At 34.1% G+C, this 23,350-nt stretch overlaps 1 protein-coding gene across 1 annotated transcript in view; it reads left to right on the plus strand.

The window, feature by feature from the left end:
- The window catches only part of LRRIQ1 (leucine rich repeats and IQ motif containing 1), a 102,300-nt gene that overhangs the window by 25,855 nt on the left and 53,095 nt on the right, over nucleotides 1-23,350 (plus strand). The window contains exons 16-18 of the mRNA XM_031507743.2: nucleotides 6,365-6,841; nucleotides 8,754-8,892; nucleotides 11,297-11,416. Coding sequence (XP_031363603.2) covers nucleotides 6,365-6,841; nucleotides 8,754-8,892; nucleotides 11,297-11,416 — 736 coding nt within the window. The remainder of the gene's footprint in view (nucleotides 1-6,364; nucleotides 6,842-8,753; nucleotides 8,893-11,296; nucleotides 11,417-23,350) is intronic.

Here is a 23,350-nt window from a genome sequence, read left to right on the forward strand (position 1 = left end):
CCAGTAACTACAGTTTAGACCATGCAGATGTTAATTTATTACTTACACATGCTATGTTTTAATTTTTTGTAATATCTAAGTATCTCATACTTCTCATTTCTGCACTTGGTAATAGTGCATGGTTTTTTGTTTCATAGTTCCTTTTAATTTCCTAGCAGATTCAGAAAATCCTTATGGTCCTTTGAATTTCCAGCTTACGTTTTAATTTTTTTGAAAAGTAGTTTTCTTGATTCTGCTAGGTACTGAACATCAGCCCAGAGCAGGTAAAGCACATGCTCTTTTATGTCATTTTAGTTTAAACTTTGCCTTGCATATTTTGTTGGTTCAGGAAAAGTATGCACATTTTTTTTTTTCTGAATCTGTCGATTTTGTGTTTGCATGTAAGTCTGTATATCCATGGTATCTTGTTACTAGCTAGCAATTTATTACATTGTATTATTGCAGCTTTTACTAAGCTGCTATAAAATCTTCATAGCTCAGAATAAGATTAACTTGAAAAGAGGTTTGTATTAAGAATTAGATTGAAATTAGTTGGGAGAAATTATATAGTGCATTTTTCCATGACAGATGTAATGTGTAAGTGGCTCCTAAAAGTCATATGTTTCTCCATTAAACCATCCAGATATGTCTCCTCCACTTCTGTGATTTTTGGCTTCTGGCTTGCAGGTGGGAAGCTGATACTTCCTAATCTATTTAACATCCTGAAATGGTATTTTCTCCTTCCTTTTTCATAAAAGAAAATAAAGCTCTCCTTTTCTATGATTGAGAATTTTTTTTCTGTGTCTGATATTTAGACATTTCATCATTATCCTTTTACAGAAAAAAAGCCAGTTTATAATTAGGGTATGACTTGTGAGCAAACTGTAGTAGAATCTAAGGACCTAACTTTCATATACTTTTCTGCAGGATGGTAAAAAATGAGAGGGAAAGATGATATTCCTAAAATTTATTTTTTTTTATTCTATATGAATGGACATAAGAAAAATAAGAGAGGTGTCGGGTCATCATACTCAGACCGTCCATTAATTATGAATAGTATGTGGCTCACAGTACTTTCTGGAAGATGACGTGTATTTCTAATGTCTTTTGTCAAAGACTGGGAGCAGGAGATGGAGTGCTCACTTACTACGCTTGCACACCACAAGTATTCAAAGGCAGTTGTTAAGGGGAGGGCTACCAGTCAGACACAGACAGGGAGGACAGGTCACCAGGAACCTTGTAAATTCAACAAGGGCAAGTACACAGTTCTTCACCTAGGAAGGAAGTAAAGAAAGGAGGCCTTCTGCCCACTCACAGGGTATTTGCTGAGTGGAAGAGAGAAGGATTTGACTCTGTCCAAGCACTGTTCAGCAAAACATTAGTGTTTTATCAATACAGTTTTGGTCACAAATCTAAACAGCATTATATGGGCAACTGTAATGGGAATTAATTCATTCCAGCCAGAGACAGTACAACTGGACAAGGCAAAGCCTTTTCAGGGTGGGACAGTGATGAATTGCAGCAGGCTGCCCAGAGTGGTTGTTCAGTCTTGTTCTTGGAGATTTCCAAGACCTGACTGGATGAAAACCTGAGCAACCTGGTCTGCTTTGAGAGCTAACGCAGCTTTGAAGTAGAAGGTTGAACCAGAGACCTGAACTTGAAGGTTCTTTCAATTGAGAATCTTTCTATTACTCTATGTAAATTTTGAAAGAGAAATGTTTGAAAGAGCCTGCAGATGTTTGAGAAGAACAGTAGTTGAAAGAGGTGATTGTGTAAACATCTCTCCTGAATGTATGGTTTGGGTGGAGGGAGGGTGGGGAGTGCAGAGGAGGGGGAGTTGTGGATTTTTTAAGCTTTTGAGAATTCATTTGTGCTCTTTTAAATCCCTAAATGAGACATGATTGAAATATCTTGTATCAAATTTGGTCTTAAAATTAATTTCTTGTGTGCTAAAGCCATCTATCTTTTCACTGAAGTAAAATTTATGGATGACTTGAAAACCATTGCAAACTGCAGTTCATAAAAGGAACTCTAAACAACTTGTTTATATATAAGCCTTAGTGGCATAGCTCTTATATGTACCTATTGCAATACTTTGACTGAATTAATGTGACATTGCTAAACAACAGGTCAACAATAGAGCAAATTTCTATGTTTCACATCTTGCTAAGTTATGAGCCCCTGTAGGTGCAACCTCAACTATGTAAACTGCCAGAAGTAATCACTGCTTGTTTCCCTAATCTGTTTCATACACCAATGCTGCCCAGTTAAATTCTCTGTGCAGTTTCTTCCCAAAACTTCTCTGTTGTTGCCATGCTTAAGAATAAAACTGACTTTAAAATGTAATTTTTCTATCATACTAAATGTTTTCTGTCACATAATGTTTAGATGACTTGTAATAAGCAGTCATGTACAAAAATATGATACCTATGCTGCAGCAATTTTTTTTCAGCCATCAGATGTGCAGTTGTCTGGCTAGTAGAACTTGAACTTTATAAGTACTGTATGTATTTAACAGTGAAAATTACAGGAATTTCATAAATGGTTTTGCAAGGAGAGAATATGTCAACAGTGACCTGTTTCATGTTTATAAGGGACTTTGGTAAACTGCAGCTGAACATCAGTAATGATGCTTATAGACGTTTCCCTGAAGACATTAGATTTTAACCTATTGCAGACAAAAGCTCACAAATTTAGGTGTACTGTTTGGATATTCCATGTATTATAATTGCGAAAGTCACAGTAGGGAAAAAACATTACATTAAGCAAGGTTTTAACTGGCACACACTAGCATACGAAGCAGTAGAATGTTAATTATTATTTAACTGCAAGGGCCAGGAGAAAACTGCCATTCCTTATCAGAACTGGCTTGTTTTTCCCAAGCCTGTCCTTTTTGCCTCTGAGAGATTTGTTCTTCTGACTTTTCCAGATTTAGTCTCTTATTCTGACAAAATTATGCTCTTTGAATAACCAGGCAGCCATTGCAGGTGTAATTGCAGTAGAAAATTCTATACAAAATGTATTAGCTCTACAAGCAAGCCTCTGCTGCAAGTTGAAGTTTCTTAAGTAACATTTTTTCTGATTTAAAACATCACTGGAAGGCCTTTAAGCATTAATAATTTGTCCTTTTCTATACCTGTTAAGTCAGCCTGTGCATGGATCCTTATGTATCCTGGATGCTACCAGTGGGGTTTATTCCTTCCCTTCTCTACTCCTCTGTTACCAAAGACTGCATGGGAATTGAGCAGGTTTTGGTCTAAATTAACCAGGACAGTGATGGATACTTTTTGTGAATTGATGTGAGGACTGAAGCTGTAACAGTCCTTAATAAAAGCCTTACTTAAGTTTCCAAATAGAGTAAAATCTGATTATAAGGTTTTTATCTTTCATCAAGGTCCCTGGAAAATACTACCACAGACAAAGAGGTATCTGGAAAAAAAAAAAAAAAAAGCTACAAGTAGCTTTTTGCTCTTAGGTTTTTTTTGGTGAAAATAATATCTTGGTCTTTAGTATCAGGGCTGCTAGTTTAGCACACTTGTACAGTACTGCAAGATTCAACCCTTGCTCTTTTGGCTTATTACCCCTTTCTCCCACTGCAAAAGCAGTGGTTATGTTTTGTGGTTATGCTAAAATTTGCATATGGCATAAATCACTTTCACTTGTTATGATCAAAATAAAGCCTGGCAGCAGCTGCACATGAAGGAATGTGCTGGTCAAAGCTGAAAGCCATAAAAATCTTGCTGATGCAAGGCTACCATATTTATCTATATTTCATCACATACTAAGCAGCCAGACACTATGGATAATACTGGTACTTCCATAGGATAATTCCATTTCTTGTTTTGTCTCAATAGGCAATTTATGCTTAAAACCTTTTGGGCAGATCTTAACCAAGAAGTTATTCCAGGTTAAGTGTGACCAATAGCAGTGGAAAAGGTCTGAAAGGCAAACAATGAATTTACATTAATTAAAAAGGAAATACTTCTGTATCAGAAGTCTCAATATTGTCATATTTCTTACTTTGTCTTATCTCTTTCCTTGTATCTTTTTTTTTTTTTTACCATTAAAGATATAAACTAGTCCTGCATATTTTCCATTACAGCAGCTTCCTTGCTGTGATTTGAATAAGCAATCTTAGGACCACTTCTCTATTATCAGGAGTGCAGTGCAATTGAGACACTGAGCAATTTGCAGGGTGTTGATAGGATGTTGATATATCCCTGTTCACTGAAGGGAACCACCAAGCTGACTGCCACCAAGTTAGTACTCAGGCCCGTGGTGACCTTTGGTGTCTGTGCTCTGGAGCTTTAGCTTCGCAGGAGAACCTCAAACACACCATGCCACTTCATCGCCCATCAGTCTCCAGGATCTTCAGCTTCCTTTGTAGTTTCTTTTAACTTAAACTAATATGCCTGAAAAAGCTAAATGGAAAAACTACTGATACAGAAGGCAGCCTAAAAATCCTTCAAAACCAAAATATAGTTGTGGATTGCCAGGGAAGGTATGGGAGAGGGTACATACCAGCAGAGACACTGCTTGGAAAAACTGCCCAAAAAACCGCCTCTGTAAAAAAACTAACACACGATACCTGATGATCACAGAATCATTCCCTGCCTGAATTTTCACTTTCTCAATCCCTCCATTTCTACTTGACATACTCATAGCCACTAGAAGGATGTAACAGCTTCTTGAGATACCCCTGCACCTGTCAAAGGAGAGGATTCACTGTTACAGTGGTCTGTTTTTCTTTCTTTCTGTTTTTTTTTTCTTTTTGACAATGAACGAGGTTACTCAGTATATGGTTCACATAGGAATTTTTTTTTTTTTTTTTGCTCAATATATAAAATATTCTGGGGTTTTCTGCAATATTTTGATTTTCATAAACAAATCAACAAAATAAAGCAAAGGAAAAAAAACAAGTGGAAATTGATTTTTTCCTTTTTTTTTCTTTTTTCTTCTCTCCATATTATTTTATGTAGAAATTTGGTAATGATCTTGTACCACACTTTTTTAAAATACTTTAACTAATTCAATATATTTAACAAAAAAATTTAGATAATGCTTTAATTATTTTCTTTTAAAGAAATTGTTATTCTGACTATGTAGCATGTTATATCCTTAAACAAATTTATAGATTGGTTTAAATATTTTTAGAATTAACAGGAGTAGTAGCAATATTTTAATTACTGGAATTAGCAGGAGTACTAGTAATATTTTGTAGTGGACAATCAAATGTACACGGTGAGTTGTGTGCTTAAGCTGTGTGGATCAATTTACACATTCAGATTTTGTCCAAAAGCACTGAAGTTGCACTAGCAGTGGAAGAGTTGGAATTCTTTTTATTCTTATAGAGTCTAATTGATTATGTTCTTAAAAATCTAGAATGTTCTTAGTTGAATTTCACTGAGAATATAATTATAATGGTAAAGAGTCCCCAGAACTTTATAAAAAATTCACCTTTCCAGAATGATGAACAGGAAGGAAATTTCTGTTATTCTAACTATAATTTTAGGACCTAATTTTTCCAGACTAACAAGAAAATTTATCTTATTTCTACTTTTTCTCTTGGCTTGCTTACCTAGAATTGACTTAATACTCCTCTGAAATTAACACCAGATTACAGATCTCTGCATATATCTATACTATTAAAGGAAAATGTTTTCATGATCCTGGAAGTACCTGCTACCTAATAAAATAAACAAACACCATCCAAAGTACAGACAGCCATCTGAATCTGTAACAATTAGTTCATATTTTCTCATCCTCATAATTTAGACAGTGTAACAAAGAACTAATGAGAGCCACACTTCATAGATTACTGTTGATCAGTCTAGCACTTTCCCCTGTGTTGATAAAAAGATCTGTACTTAAAAGTTTTTCTTCCTTAATTTTCTTTAGACATTGTAGTTTGTTGGTTTGAATCTACTTGGGTTTTGTTGCTTTAGTTCTTATCTAAATTCTAAAATTACTGTTATTTTTATATGAGCTTTCATAGTTGCCAGGTAAGATTAGATTGTTAAGACAAAATTGCCTCAAACTTTACAAAAGTTTGGGCTTCATATGCCACTAACCCAGAAAGTTTATAATGAAATGCATGCTGTAATGGCTATTTTAAAAAGACTGAAAACTTTCTCTCTCAGGAAAACTCGGAGTAAAATAAGAAATATGTGTGATTATAGTTTAAATATGTCCACAAAAAGATAAAATTATTAAGATTCATGATTACTGAAACTGGATTTCCAATCACAGTAATTGCTATTTGCTGTAAGACTATGAAAACATGTAAGAATACTTGAAAATACAAGCTATTTTAGAAAATAATAGAGGGATTTTTTTTTTAAAGCATTCTAACAGACATGTAAAATTTTTTTCCTTTTTTTTTCAGAATTACTTCTTCTATTGATTCTGTACTGGGACAATGCTGGTATTTTAATCAGCTGATGAAACTTAGTATTAAACATCGATATGTACATGAGTATGGTGAACTAAACATTACTGACAGGGATGGACCAGAAGCACTTCCAAATCACTTAAAGCAAATATCCACTGGCTGCCTAAAGGAAAATAACCTTTTTATTACGTCTGTGACAGAAAATAAACAGGTCTTGTTGGATCCTTCCAAAAGATGGATTGCTACTGGTGATATTCAGGCCACATTCATTAACTCCTGTATACCTGTGCATCAGAAGGAAAATGTAGGAGATCAGAGAGAGAAGCAGAAGAACACTGAATCTTGTATTAATTACAGTGGGGAGAGCAAAGGCAACAATAACATGTCAGGCCAACTCACGTTGCAACAGTCAGTGATAGTATCAGGTGATATGGGAAGAAATCTCCAGCACTTTGGGAATGATACAGAGAGGTAAGACAGATGTCAGGTATGCAGGTTGCTTTCAAATCAATTATATAGATAGGTAATAGGAGTGAGGATTTTTTGTTTAAAACAGAGGCACAGAACTTGTAATATTTTTAAGCTTATTAGACAATAAAGAGTTGTATTAGACAAAAAAGACTTATATGTTGCATACTAGGCTTCCATATTAACAGTTAAGAATCCTTTGTGTTATTATCCCAGTTGGTATATTAGAATATAGATATTTATGTACTCAAAATAATTTTAAGGCACCAGTTCAATGACACATACAGAATTAGGAATGCAAATGACAAATGTTTTGCAGAAATTTTGGAGGAAATTAACTACAAACTAGTGTAAGGTTTTTTGCCAAAATTATTCATTAGACATTCAAGATTACTCTGTGAAAACTTTACAACCGTTTAGAAGGCAAGAGGAAATATTGCTTAAATCTACTGTCCTAATCCCTTGATTTTGGCCAGTCTTCTGCTGTTGTGATGACTGAGGAGCTAATGGCCTTCGTTGCTTTTGGTACCTCTCCAACGTGCCCTAACCTGCTTATTAAAAGTAGAGGCGGGGGTGAGAGGCCAGTTCAACTTGTTATGTGTCCCCAGATTTTCTCCTGAAACAAACTGGTTTATTACCTCTTTGCTGCTGATTTGTGTGGTTCAAACAGACAAGGGAAACAGAATCTGATTTTTTGTAGCAAATCCTCAAGAATTGAGTTAAAATTTCATAAGAATTCAGTTTCAAAAACAGCTATTTTGAGAATAGTATGAAAAGCAAGCATGGCGGTTGTGCTTCTTTGAACTGTTTATGCTTATGGTAAATAGGAAACAACTTTATAGGTACTTAAGACACTAATGGTTTGTTATAAAATTTATGATTAAGGAAGACCATGCAATTCATTATCATTTCTCTGCAAGCTGAAAGCAAGAATACATTAGTGTATTCTATGAGATGAATATTTAAAAAAATTTTTGAAATAGTTCATTTAGTTTTTTGTTAATGTTTTGAATTGATTCTGTGAGTGGGGTTTTTTTGAGAGTTCTCTTCAAAACAGAATACAAACCATTTTTTATATTTGTCTTGAACTGTGAAGCGTGAATTTTTTTTTCCTTTTTGCTGACTAGGAGTTCTCTATTTAACAGATACACTACACAAGAAAAGGAATTATGTAAAGATTGGAAATTTAGATGTCTTTTCTTCAATACACTATTCAATTGAGATGAGTATTTTGTGGAGAAAAGAATTCCAAGATAGTAAAGACAGTAAAGTCATAATGCAGAGCTGACATTAGACTTTTTTTCCATCATTATGAATTAGTTGTACATATATTTAGCAATCAGAATCACTGAACAGATCTAAGTAGTTTGGGTTTTTTTTTTTCAGTTTTTATCCCTCTTTTGTGTTTGTTGTTTATTTTTGGGGTTTTTTTTGGGGGTGGGGTTTGCTTGTTTTGCTTGTTTGTATTGTTTTTTGTTTGGTTGGGTTATTTTTTGGTGGATTGGTGGTTTGGGGTTTTTTGGGTTTTTTCTCTTTTTTGTTGTTGTTGTTTTTTTTTTTTTTTGGTATAGTCAGTGGAAATACGTAGACCTTTCTAATAGATTATTCAGTCATTGTTACACAACTTCTGCTCTTAATCCTTCCTTTGAGGACTCTTCCTCTACTGTTATTATTCATGGACTAGAGTCCTGTGGAGATCAGTCCTTAGGTAATTGGATTCAGAAGTTATGCAATGTGAATATCCTCCAGTGAACGTATATATCACATCTTGATTGTAATTTCTTGTTTAGTAGCGCAACTCTTCATTTGTCTCAAAGCACAGTGCTATGTTTTATGGTTGAAGTTTGGCAGATGTGATAATCCAGTTGTATTGGTGAGGCTATGTGAGTCATAAATGTATTTATTTCTCCATGAGACTACATATGGGAGCATCCCTGATCCAGCCCTTTTGGCAGCAGTACCATGCTCAGAGGAAAAATGACTGCAATAAAACAGAGAGTCATCAGTTTGTAGAAGCTTTAAGACAGAAACACGAAGCTGCCACAGTGATTCAGGTTGGTTTGTGGTATTTTCTTATTTTGTAAATACAACAACAACAAAAAAATCATTCTATTTTGTGTATTTGTCATATTCTATCTATTTTTGCTTATTATATTATTAATTTTCATAATTAAATATTTTTTGTTTTATTTAACCAGCATAACCTTGGTATTTCTAAAACAGATACTTTATGGAAAAATATTTTCCCTTTCTTCACCAAGTATTTCCCTGAATTATTTTTATTTGATATAATTCTAATATTATGTGTAAGAGATACTGTGTCCATGTTCTTATGGGGGCCTGTGTATGCTATGAAACTGATGGGTACTGTGCAACTCGTGTCGTTTCTGTCACCTATGTGACTAAATAATCTTCCTGCCTCTTCTATCCTACCTATCCAATTTCTTTCCTTCTCTTCCATCTCCAAAACCCAAGATTGCTTGGGAATAGCAAATAAATAGCAAAAATAAATAGCAAATAAATAGCAAAAAAACCTAATATTGTCCTTGGGAATAGATCATGGCCTAGGCTGTTCTGTGGTAGATACTGAGCTAATAACAGTTAAATAGAATGGGTTACTATGGACAAGAGTTGAAGTCTAAACCTTGACTCAAGTTGACAAGGTTCATGAGGTTATTTCCTACATGTTGAAGCAAGTCAACTCTGTCAATTCCATATTTCAAGGTAGCTGGAAACATTCCATAGAGTAAGTCTTACATACAAATTTCAAAAGTTACAGTGATTTAGAAGCAAAAATTTGTTACTGGAGTATCATGTGTAGCTAGCATATTAACAATTGATTTCCATAAATTTACTTAATCTATTTTTGAACCTCTTCTATATATAAAAGTAGTACATTTAGCAAATCTGTATAGTGATTAGTACGTGCTTTCTTTCATTTGTTTCAAACATGCTAATTACCAGAGAGTATGAAAATAAAAGTGATCTATTATTTATCTTCTGTGCATATTACAGATTCTTAAATCTCTCATACATCCATCCTTACATCCACCTTTTGTAAATAAAATTTTAGTCTGTTTAGTCTCTTTTCACATTTTTCTGTAATTCTTTTATCTTTTTGTTCCTCTCTGAACCTTTGCCGCACTATGTTATCATATTTTTTAAAGAAGCAACAAGAACTGAATTCCATAGGCAAAAATACAATGAATTTGTGCAGCAAGAAAGTTTTTATTTAATTTCTTAAAAACTACAATGTGTAATTTTTCTCTTTGATCATGACTGAACACTGACCTGGTGCTTTTATAGATCTCCGTTAGCAGCTGCCTCACAATTTAGCTTTCTGCACATATCATTAGGATTGCTTTTCTCCTTTGAATCTGTAAAAGATAATTGCCTTTGTTGAATGAAATATATTTGCCATTTGGTCACTCAGTAATATCCAGATATTTTATCTGGATGCTTATAAATGTCTGTAGAAAAATAGTGACAATGATATTATAAGGAAGCAGTTCTAAAACTTTTAATAATTTTATAATAATCAGGAAATATGTGTGTAAAATAGTAACATTTTCAATAATTTATGTGGTTAGACAAAATTTTTCTAAAAATTAATTATCTACAGGTTAAGCCAGAATATGAGATTTACCCTTCCTATTTTAGTGCCTTCATTGCAGAGCCATTAAAGGTATACAACACCACTTCTTTTATGACAGTGAAAATATTTTGCGTGATGTTTTAAACACTTGGAGCATCTTGAATTCTAATGCTGTCAAATACTGATTTGGGGGGAAGTTGCCATCTTGTATGGAGTTTTCTTAATTCCATCTATCTCATTGTGATCGCTGAAGTGTTTTTGCTGGACATGATTCTATGCTTGGCATGTGTTCCTAACACCTTTCCTAGTTTTCTAGCACTTTAATTCCTAGTGTGCTCCTTTTTCTTAGAGATTATTATGCTTACTGATAATATTTTTTTAAGTAAAGATCTTAAGTTAGGAGAGAGTAATTGACTTAGGTCAATTACATGGGATGCCTCCAAGAATTGCTACTTGTAAACCATAGCAAACCATGGGACATTTAGTACATCTGTATTTTTATTCTCACTAATTTGAAAGTTGGCACTCACGTTTTTATTTTGTAGGCTTTCCTTTCAGTTGTTAATAGTCCCTGAAGGAATTGTCATATAATTAATTAGTTGACCCAGGTTTGTAGTTGAGGGAGTTGCAGGATTCCTTTCTGCTTACTTGTGGAGAGCCTCTTGAGTACTCTAAGCTTTAGACATATGTTGGCATTTAATTTGTCTTGTAGTTTTAAATGTCACATAAAGTTCAAAAAACAGACCATTGAGCTATTAAACAAAGGGCCAAGATGTTTTATCTTCCTAATGGGATAACACAGAGAATCTGGATTTGGGTTTGATCTATGGCTATGTATAACATGCTTTAAATTTTTTGTTTAGGCATTTTGGAAGGGTTTTCTTTTACGAAAGAAACTGGCCAGTGCTCTTGCAGATGTTAAAAGTGATGAAGTGGAAGATGAATATGAAGAAATTAATGTGGATGCTTTCACATTTTCTGAAGTAAGCACACTAATTAGCATAATTAGCATATTATTCTTAAGTAATCATGTAGGTGTTGGAAATAAAAAACAAAAATGGAAAGCACTACCAAGGCTAGAATTAACACATTGGATGTCGAAAAATAAAGAAGCATTTCTTATTTATAGCTGATTTAAATGTTTTTGTCTTGGATTAACTGCTTCCTGCTCTTTGAGATGCTCTGGTACTTACTCTGCTTTAATGTCACGCCTACTGTAGAATACCTTATATTTTTACAGCTGAAGGGCAATCAAATGAGATTAAGGGAACAGTTCTTTTGTTCCTAAATGTTTATCTTTTTAGTACTTCAGTAACAAATTATAATTTCAGTAATATTTTAATGTGTATTTGTTTCATTTTCATGATAGAATATCAATTTAGAAAATAACTGCAACACTGAATGTCAGCTATATTCCAGTAAAAAGAACATATCCCCAAAGCAAAAGGTGAAGCAGGCTTATTATCTTATGTGCAGTGTGCTAAAAAGATCAGAGGTTTAAAGACAGTAGTAAATTATGAAGAGAAATGTAGTTAAATCAGAAAAAAAAAAAAAAAAACAAAACAAACCTCACACTTAGCAGCTCCATTATGGCAAATAACCAGAAATTGTCACTAGTTATTTTTACAATTTATATAGTTAGAAATGCTATTTCAGTTTCAGAAGGATTGAAATTGGATGAGAAGCTTCCATTCTAAGAGATAAAATTGGGCTTCAGAAGAATTTGAGGAATAACATAACATTCAAAACTAAATTTAGCTATACTTGGGTAAAAAATAAAAAATGTCTATGGGATCAATATTGCCGTTCAGTAAACAAGGAAAATAATCTTTAAATAAATAGTTTATTTATAGCCTCAAAAGACAGTCTATATGAGAAGTTCTAGACATAAGTATGCATATTATTCAGTAAGGCAGCTGTTGATGAGTCACCTGTGTACTTGTCTGGAGAACTGCTTTCTCTAATTGTTCACATTCATTGGCTGCCTTTTCTTTTTTTTCTTTTTGTAATGGTTTCAGGTAAAGCAAAGAAAACTAATAGCAATTTGGCCTTTTGAGACCTAAGAGGATATAACTAAGTTTTTTCCATGAACCCTTGTCTCCGAATGTGCTTATTCAGGTGCTGTGTCTTTGCAAGAGCCATTTATCAGTATTTCACTGTAAGGTTGCAGAGGAGGTTGATGCAATAGTCCTGCTACTGGCAGGAGTAGGTCCCATTTATAATGAAATGTTTGTATGGATCCTGGAGTTATGAAACCAAGTATGCTGTTGGTTGGTGCTGTGCAATTTACAGTTGATCAGTCTGTGTTCATCTGCTACCAGGCTTCTTTTACCAACCCCTCCCCATAGAAAATAGCTGGGCTTTCTATGAAATTATTGCCAATCAGTTGATGACTTAAGGTAATTTTATTTTTTTCTTCTCCTTTTTCGCAGCTATTTTAAGGTACATTTTCAGAATTGCTGCTTTATTTAAGAGCATGCAAAAAGTTTCAGGCAGAAGTTCCAAGAATCATTTAGTAGACGGGAAACGTGTGTGTGTAAACAGAGATCTGGCTTAAATGTTAGGATTTTTTTGTTTTAATTTGAAATACATATACAAAACAGTTTCATTAGTTGATGTTCTCTGATCCCTGGCTTCTTTCTAAAATAATAAAAAGCAGAACATTGAAGGTTTTATTTCTTCACACAGGAAGGAAGTAGCTGTTCGTATACTATGGAAGGAAAATATCCTGTTTTGAATTACTCAGCCAGTAGGCCAGAGTTTTACACACAGTAATTCAGTCGAGCCATTCTTGTTTCTCTCTGGCCAAAATAACCCTGTCATGTTTGGTTTTGGGGTTTTTTAATTGCTTAACTGAAAACTACACAGACAATTCCATCTTTCTGTCAACAAGACAATTGCATTTGGGCAGGTGTTCTTGAGGTCAGGGAGAAAAGGCAGGGATGGAGAAGGCAGGAGAAAGAAGCCCAGCTGATTTCAGAGAGATTTGTACTGTATCACCCTCTACTGTTGCCACACATTTATTCCTTTTTTTTTTTTCTCATATTATTATTGAGTTTATCAGTAATGAGATAAAACATGGATTTACAGAGAAATTCTCAGGAAGCGTTTGCATTGAGATGATGACAGGTGAACTATAAGCTGATATTTAAATTTGCACAGCAGGCTCAAAGGCTGAACTGCGGACTGATGTCAAATAAGTTACTCAAGCCCTTAGCTTCTTGTGATGAAAAATATAACAACATCTGTTTTCTACAGAGCAGTATATATGATAAATTTACAGTGTATATGTCTGTGAAGGATATTTTTTTCTCAGTAAGTGAATATTTCAATGTTCAACATAGATGACTGTAACTAGAATTATACCCTGCGATATTTATAATTTTTTTCTTTTTTCTTCCAAATGTATATATTGTGCTGTGCTTAAAAGTTGATTTTGAGAAATGTGTAGCATAACTATACTAGGCATATAGTATAGGCATCTGCTCTGTCTAGCCCAGACTAGTTACTCAGTACTAGGTTGTCTGTTTCCATGTGTCTGTAGCTGTTTCGTTCTCTGCAGTTGGGTAATATCAAATCATGTGGACTTCCAACTTTCGGAGAAACAAGCAGCAGAAACCTGGAACAGTCTATACTTCCTATTCCTTCCTTTCTGGTCTCAGTGTTTTATAGTAAAGTGCTGAATTAGAGCAAAGTAGTGACACATGGTATCAGTGGCTATCTGTTGTGTCTCAAACAAGTGTGTAGGGAAGAGTACATATTGCTGAGCTAAGAGATCCCATATGTTGGGGTTTGGAGGAAGAGAAAAATATTTGGATACCATTTTGCAGATTTCAGTGTTTTATAGGGTGAGTGAAATGAAAAAGAAGGGCAGAAAAACCTTTCCTTGTTGGAAACTGATACAAATGTCTTAAATCTTGTCTAAAAGCTTTTTGAATGCTTCAGGGTATTTTGTATTGCGGTGGTTTAGGTTTTTCTTATACTCTTATGTAGGTTTCAGTCATTATTTTATTTGGTGTTATCTAACATTCTACAAAATCACCACTGTGCAAGCACCTTTCTAAATTATTTGTAAATATCCCAATACAATAAGTCATTAGGCTTCAGTCTTCACAAAAAAATGTTTAATATCTTCATTATAAATTCAGTGTACCCAGTGTTCCATGGAAGGTGAGGTTGTGAAACAGTATGAGGAAAACACTAATCTTTGACAAAAAGCTTCATTTATGCCTATTGAACAATAGGAGACATATCACATGAAAAATGCATTGTATGTGATTGGGCTTTATCTTTCTGTCAACAACGTGAATGCTCATCATTTCACCTGAACCATTGCTGATACCTTCCTGTATTCATATCAGCTCCCATACATTGCCAAAGCCATTCAGAAGCAATTGATGGCAGTAATGTTTTGTGTCTGTTTGACTGCACGATGTCAAACAGGCTATCCCAGATGACATGCAAGATCTGGCCAACAGATGTTTCACAAAGTATGAGCCTGGTATTTAGTGATTTCTTCACATCTTTCATGTGGACTTTGGAGAATTCCAACCTACATGCTCCAGAAGGCTGATCTTAAGGCAACCTTTCATCAGCAGTCCATCCTTGTAGCTAACAATGTACAAGGAAGAGCTCACTTTACTTCTGGTGGATGAAATCTGACAGCACATTTGCTTGACACAGCTTTTACTTGTGTACCATCTAAATATCAGTATTGTTGTTTTATTGATGTAAATATGATGTGAGCCAAATGTGTAAACTTGCCAAGGTGTCAGAAAGCTGAATAATTAACAATTATGAGGAATTAGACAATTATTTACCCTGAGCAATGACCACAGTTTTTTATTTTTATTAAATTACTGTTTTCCTACATAGAATAAATGTATGGACACATTCTCATCAAGAGAAATATCAATATTGATGATTACATGGCACACCAAGTAAGTACTCTATTTTAAAAACTTCATATTTAATTTAAATCATTTTAGTCATACTTTTTCAAAAAGAAAGTTGCTTTATAAGTTGCAACCAAGTTAAAAAAAATCCATTACTGTTTTGTTCATCAAAGGAGATAACACTCTTGCCCTGAGACAGTGTTGTTCTTTTTCTGAGCTTGATTATGTAGATTTTTTATATTCCAGCCTTTTTGACAGCTTTTGAAATTATTGTTCAAGAGTTTACTTCTCTTTCTTTTTTTGCATCTCTACGATCAGGCACATAGCCATTCCTAATTTTTTGCTTGGCTTCCACAGCAGATAGGTAGCAGTTTTATTTTTCTTTCTTCTAATTTTTCTTTTCTGAGGGGTGGAAAGAATAAGAACTAGCTCATGTGTGCTAACTCTTAATAAGTAAATGGTAATTAGAAAAAAAATTCCTCATGTCTCACATCTTTAATTTTCTTATCACATGTCCATACTAGACCCATATGATGTGTTTTGTTTGCTTTTCTGATAATCCTTCATAATGCAGTTTGTCTCAGACTGGGAGCTTACGATTGTGAGCTTGTGACAGTGATTGCTGTTTTCTGGCTAGTGCCAGGAAATAAGTGTAGCCCATGGATTAGAAGGTCTCCATAACACTTCTTGTATCTTGGCACTCTTATGTATGTCTACCTCCTGTAATTGCTTATGAATGTCAAAGCAGCATTCAGCTTTTCTGTATTATATGCTGCAAAAAATATGATCCTTTCTTAATCAAATTTCATGTAAAGTTACAGTGTTGTAGGAAAGCAGAAAAGCATCTGTTGAAAACTTCATTGGATCCATACCCTTCTTTTAAAAAGGAGGAAAAAACTCTCTCCTAAGCAATATATTTGGAGGATCAATCTTTTTTTCATTATTGTTTATCAATTATCTCTTGGTACATTCCTGTTGCTTCAGCTGCTGTGTTAGTGGGTCATATGCCATTCATAGCAGTGCTGCTTATCTCATTTTCTAGTTGTCTGGGCTTAGAAGTAGGTTGTTGCAGTCAGTACCTGGAAAAATAAACACAACCACAGCTACTAAAGGCTGTTGCTAACACTCCAGCTTCACAGTTTGTGCAGGATGTGCTCTGGTTTCTTTCTGGCCTTACATCATGAGATCTCAGTTCTTCCTGCCACCTGAAATGCTGTTAATTTTTAAACAAAACCTGTCTTGATCACTTGTCTCTATCCAGTTCTTGGTTAAATAGCCAGATTCAAACATATACTTCCCAATGGAAACCCTACTAGTGATGCATGGCACTACAGATATAATTTGGAACCTACATATAGCAAATGGTGTAGTATTTTTCTAAATTACATTTAGCTTCTCTGACATACCAAAGGATAGCAATAATTATAATTCCTAGTCTTATATCAATAAAGGCAAAGTCAAGTATCAAAATTGAATAAGTAAGGCAAGCAACGGAAAAATGTAGCTGAAAAAAAAAAGCTTTAGTTCTTTGAAGCTTCTACTCACTACTTTAGCCTCAAAGGAAAATTGTTCTAAACCAAAAACATTGTTATAAGTAGAATCAGTAACACAGTCGTAAGTTCTTCTCAATGAGTACATCTCCATCTGGAGTCTCTTGAAAGCTGAGCTAAGAATCTCTAATAATTGATTATATCTTCCCTAAATTCTTTAATTTTTGTGTAATGTTGAAACTGATGTTTTAGTATAGATATAGGTTGTGTTTAAAATATCTAGTTAAATATTATTAATATATATTTAGCATGTTTACATACATTGATTTCCATTAAAAAAGATATTTTAGTAGTCCCTATTTACAAATTTCAGGAGCTAACCTATTTGATTTGTCTGTGTTCTCTAAGGAGAAGCCATTGATCCAGTGAATATTGTTGTTGAATTACATTGCAATTCTTATGTGGGGGACCAAAAAGGAACGTGAGGTGTCAGCTTCTGTGATCATTTGCACTTGAATCTCTGCATTGCCTGGACCTTGAAATCCTTTGGGTTTAGAAGAAAGCTGATATTATCCAATTGCAGCACAGCTTAATTCCCCTGAACATTTGCAAGTGCAAGGGAACAGATAGGATGCATACAAGGGGGTTGAAACAAATTGCCTGGTATCATTTTGAGGTTACTCTCTCTTATCTTTGAAAGATCACAACTGGGGAGGTTACTATTGACTGGAAAAGGGCAGACATTGCACCCATTTTCAGAAAATTTTTGAGAAAGATCCAGGGAACTAGAAGCTATCAACATTATATCACTTTCTGGGGATGTTTGGAGTAAATACATTCAGAAGCTATTTCTAAACGCATGAAAGAAAGTGATTGTGAAAATCTAGCATGGGACTTGTCACTTTCATTGTCTTCTGTCACAAGGTGACCAACATTATTAATAAGGGGAGTGCAGTGCATATAGCATGCTTTCATTTTAGCAAGGCTGTTGAATGTCTCCCAGAGTCTTATTCCCAAAATTTATTGAAATATGGGCTGGAAAAGTAGGCAATAAGGTCATTGGAAAATTGACTGCACTCCCAGGCTGAAATAGTTGCATTTCGTGGTGCAAAATCACACAGTCGTAATTACTGGTGGAGAGTAATTAATGGAGCTCATCATGGATAGTAGGAGGATCAAAATAGTAAAAAATTTAATCAGCTACCTGTCTGATGGAACAGAATGCAATCTCAAGTGTGCAGATGAAACTGTATTGAGGGTTGCCTCCAGGCTGGCATGCTGGAGGATCAGGGTGGTATTTAGAGCAGCCTGCCCAGGCTAGGTAGACAGGCTGACCAGAGCCTCATAATGTTCAAGACCAAGTGCAAAGTCCAATATATGGGCAATACTACTGGCTAGGGTCTGACTTTCTAGAAAGCAGTCTCACAGAAAAGGATGTGTAGTCATAATAGACTTCTCTTAAACAAAGAATGTTAAAAAACCCGAAACACCTCATATGCTATAATGCAGTCTTAATTTACCTAAAAACTATTTACGTCCTAGAATAGAGTGGGCTAAGGAATCCTAAATGCTAAATACTGTCCTACTACTCACTCTAGTATTTTTTTGCATGAAAAATACTTTTTTTTCTTAATATAGGTATAGGAGTAGCTATTGATCATTCCATAAACCAGGAAAAAATCCAAAAGAATCTGCTTCTTTCCAAAGAGTATCATTACATGTCCCAAAAGATTTAAAGTGTTGGGAATACAGGCATGAATGAACACATTTCAATTTGCAGATTCACTTGTGGATAATTTATTTCAAATACAACAGACAGTGCTAGAGGCATATAAGAAGGACAGTATAAGTGAAGCTGAGAGATGATTTAGATGTACCTCCTTAGAATTAAGGATTTTGTATTTTTGGTTAAACATATATTCCAAAAAATCTTTGTTTATAACTGAGCTCTTCTTTGCTCTTTAGCTTCCAAAACTTTTTTGTTGTTGTTCTTTTTTTCTGAAATAGGGACTTTTAAACCAAAAGGAAAAGTTGTCTTCAAATTGAATCTAATCTTTCATGTGAACTGAACTTTGAAACATGTTAAAGGTTAAATGACTATAAACTTGTGACTAGTCTATTTTTTATTACCCTGTGCTCTTCTGCGTGATTTCCCTTCTTTAGACAAAACTGCAAGCTGAAGCACAGCTTTCTTTTTTATTGTGTTTTAGTATTCATTATCTCAGCTGGATAAAACATTTTGCATTATGTTCCTTCAAAAGTCTTTGAATGCACTGTATTCAAGGGGTAGGGTTGAGCAGTTCCTTGTCTGTTTTGGTTTTTTGCATTTTTAGCTCATTGCCCCTTGAAAGTTTTGTTTCTTTGTTTTCATGGAAGTAGAAAAACTTCAGAAAAGGTTTATAGAGACATAAAAGCAAAAATTTGTGTCATGTGCCAGAGTCAGAAAGGGGAAGTCCTGAAGATTCTTGTCATTTTGGGGAAAAACTATATCTGGGGTCTTGCTGGTTTGAAGGTTCCAGGAGCTTGATGTTTATTGAGATGGGTGGAGGTTTATAACTCAAAAGATTTTTCAAGCACACATTTCTGATGCTTACTTGAATCATGTCTAACCTCTGAAGTTGAGGTTACCATTTACTCATCTGTATTATTTATTCCTGTATTCAAAGAAAGGACACAGAGCTTCCTTTGAATGCTGTCAGGTGTAAGAGAAAAATGCATTTTTAGAAAAGTTTAGGTGATGTAGGTTGTGAATGACTGACATGAAATACAATAAGATTCAGACTTTTAGAGAGTTAATTATATATGTAGATATTCAACCTTTTATTTGAATGAAAATTTCTGTGGTCCTTGAAATTTTCATTGTTCATTTACTTTACCACAATAAATTAATCTCATTTTATTTGCATTTGTGTAAACATGTTGGTACATGTATTAAATATAAATGTATAAATATATATATATATATATATATACACATATGCATTAGAATTTTAGAGCACAGCTAGTTTTACAATCTTATTAAAAATTAGGAAAAATTATTTTTGGGGAAGGCATCCTACAATAAAATTTTATTTAATGTTTTTGTTAACAGAATGTGATTTTTCCAATAATCATCAATATATCCTTCTTAGAAATGGACAACTCTCCATGTCTTCTCATTTTCCTACAAGAATGTACTCTAATAATTAACCCGTTTTTGTAAGTCTGTAAAATCTCTTGAGGTCAATTAATCATTGCAATGTTTCTCTGGAATTCATGTGATACTCACTACTTTTTTTGGCTTGAAACTTTGTTTGGTTTTAGCAGTCATAAGAATGCATCTGTATCCAGATTTCTTTTCTAATGTATATATATTGTCTAATATAAAGACAGGGTTGAAAAAGAAGCATTGCCAAAGGTTAAAATAACCTTTATTAGGGTGCTAACCTATTTATCTTCAGCACATAAAGTATGTGAAAAATACTGGAAGACAACTCAGAGAAAATGACTGTTTTTCCTGCTGCTTGAAGTTCAGATATATATTTTCTGTAAAATGTGTATCCTCTAAGCTGTCTAATTTAAAAGATTTTATAATTTTTATAATAATAGTGTTAATGCATTTACATATAATTTAAAATGGTAGAGCTTAGATTGAATTTTTGTAGTCCTGTAAGTGGAATAATATTGCAGCTACTAGAAGATTCAATTGAGAATGTTCATATCTGACATTTTCTTAGCTTTAGAAGTTATTTATGAAGTCTGAACCTGATCTGATGTTCAGCTTCCTAACATTGAACTAAGCTTTACACATGAACTTGAGTTTCACAGAAAAACTAGTCCATAGAGTAATCTGATTCCTCAAAGGACTGGATGAAAGAAAAGGCTAAATACACAAATATATTCAGATCTTTAATTTCAAAGGAAGTTTTCAATCACAGTCTATCAACAATATACAAAAGAGCATAGAAGAGTGTTCTGGCTCTTCTGTTTCAGCTGTAAGAGCTAAAAGTTAATAATTTCTTAAGAAATTTGTTAAAGCTTATTTAGCATTTAAGGGAAGATTTTTCCAGCAAAAACTCAGGCCTTGGCAGAAATAAGTTTAGTTTAAAAATAAATGAAATATGTTTTCCTGGACTAGCATGATATTTAAATGAAATATACTACAAAGTGAAATATGTTTGCCAGGAACCAAGAGAGAAAGTTACAGCTTTCTGCCAGATGAAAGACACACAGCCAGTGGGCTGGCTGTATCTAGAGGGTTAACCTTCAGCATAAGCTCCTTCAGCCTCACCACACCCCCTCCCACTCTAAGCAAGTATTTAACCTAGAGGATGTTTACCATCAGGAAAAGTAGTTCTTCATGTGGAATGTATTGCCCCAAAATAATTTCTGTAAGGTTATTTAAAATAGTCATAGAATGATGTTGAAAGTTTTGCCTTTCATTTGTTTTTGCTTTTAAGTTTTCTATTGTCTTTTAGTGAACTAGATTTTAACTGCACTATTCAAATATACTCACTAAAAACTAGAAATCAGGGGCATCACCAGACAGAAGAACTTTATAAAAAATTGTATTCTATAGAGAAGATATAATGGAAAGATTCATTCTTATTAATTTATTTGTTTATTCTAATTACATTGCAATTCAAATTGTACATTCTTAAGGAAAACAAATTTGAATGTGGAGAGGGGAGATACTTGCAACATCTGGTTGAAAAAGGGTCATTCCTCCTAAGGATGAGGCTAATGGCTTACCTCACAGAAGGGAGCAGAATTACAAAAAAACATTATGGCTAAAACCAGGCGGATGAACTGGAAAGAAGAGTGATTCTTTTTTCAAAGCAGAGGATTCTGCACACTATTTCTATGAAATTCTGATGTGGAAATACTGATTCTGGTAGAAGATTCTTTTTCTTTTTACCTTGCCATTCTTCCTGTTAGGTTATAATGATCACGAGCCAGTCATTACTCTTAATTTAAGATATGTTTTGGATGTTTGCTTCTGCTTGTTTATATTGTAAAGTAATTTACTTGTTTTAGGTATTTTACTTGTTGTTAGGTATTTTACTTGAAAATTCTTTATAATTAAATGCACTACATAAGTATCATTTTTTTTTTCTGACTAAACCATTGCTGTCCTGAAAACAGTGAATCAGTCAATAAGGAGATGAAAGAAAGGAAAGAGGTATAAATAGTTAGTTTTCTCTGATATTCAAAGATAGTTTCACTGTTTTCTTAGGTGGTGATTATGAGGTCCACCACACTTGGAAACCTGAGGTAGCTTCAGCTCCTGTGGTGTCCAAAATGAGGTCCTTTTGAAGTTAATCTGCGCTGCTTCAGGAATTAACATCCTATGAGTCAGAGACATGATTTGCCTTCTTTCGAGGTTGACATAGAGAAGACATGATAAACATGCTGACAAGATAGTTACATTTGTCATTAGAAATTAGGTAATTGTTTTGGGTGTGGGATATTTATCTAGATTTTAGCAGAAAGTCCTTAAACCACCAGTTGCCAAGGTCTAAAAGAATGTACTTAAGGAAGGATTGTCCTCATCACATCCAGCTTTTTTCATTCTTTCTCTAAGCAGCTGCTGCTGAACTTGTCTGGAAGCAGAATACTGATGTAGATGGATATTTGCAATGACTAGAACAGAGCTGTTAGATGTCAAGCAATGGCCTTTCTTTTCAGCCTGTATTGTTAATGCCTTTTTGCATCCTCTGCTTCAAACCATAGTACAATTTCGGGAATTGGTTTGGTTTCTATTATGCTCTTGTGATCTCTCAGAGAGATGAAAGGCAGTATGTGATGGCATTATTCACAGTTTGGACAATTGCTTGTAGAAGCACTTCAAAGCCTGAGTGTAAGTTTGACACTGTCCTGAGAACTATTTTTTGTTTGTGATGTAAATATGTCTCAGAACAGCCCTAATTACATGTATAGTCATGATATATTATAAAAGATTATTTAGCTCCAGAATGTAATCCAGAGCATATGAAAAATGCCTTGGGTTACATTTTGTAAATAACCTTTCCACTAAAACCTGACTTTTGGGCAGCTCATTCAGACCCAGTTAAAGTTATCAGAACCATTATCACTCCCTTTGATCATTGTAGGATTGAATTCTGTTTCTGAGACTAGAGAAGTTCAATGCTTGATGTAAATAGTCATTGCATTTTGAAAAGGAAGCAATTGAGTAAATACTGGAAAAATGGAGGAGGAACAAAATGAAGGAAGTTATATATAATGTGTCATGAAAAAAAAATCCGTAAACCTCCAGAGTTTGTTAATGAGCTGCAAAATCAAAGGAGGAACCCTGTAGTAGTAGCATCTCAAAGGGCAAGACATTCATTGTGAATCAGAATAAAAAGTTCTTGATCCTAATGGATAAGTGGAAATAGCTAATAATATTAAAGTTTCATTATTAAAATTCAGAAAGAAAACCCTAACACCAATGGATGCACACCTCCTTCTTCCTGAAGAGTGGTATCATGGATAATTGTATTGTGTTTAAAAAATTTGTTTCAAATGGGTTATCAAAAAAAAAGGTGAAACA

Source organism: Lonchura striata, chromosome 5 (genome assembly GCF_046129695.1).
Source record: "Lonchura striata isolate bLonStr1 chromosome 5, bLonStr1.mat, whole genome shotgun sequence".
Taxonomy (NCBI): domain Eukaryota; kingdom Metazoa; phylum Chordata; class Aves; order Passeriformes; family Estrildidae; genus Lonchura; species Lonchura striata.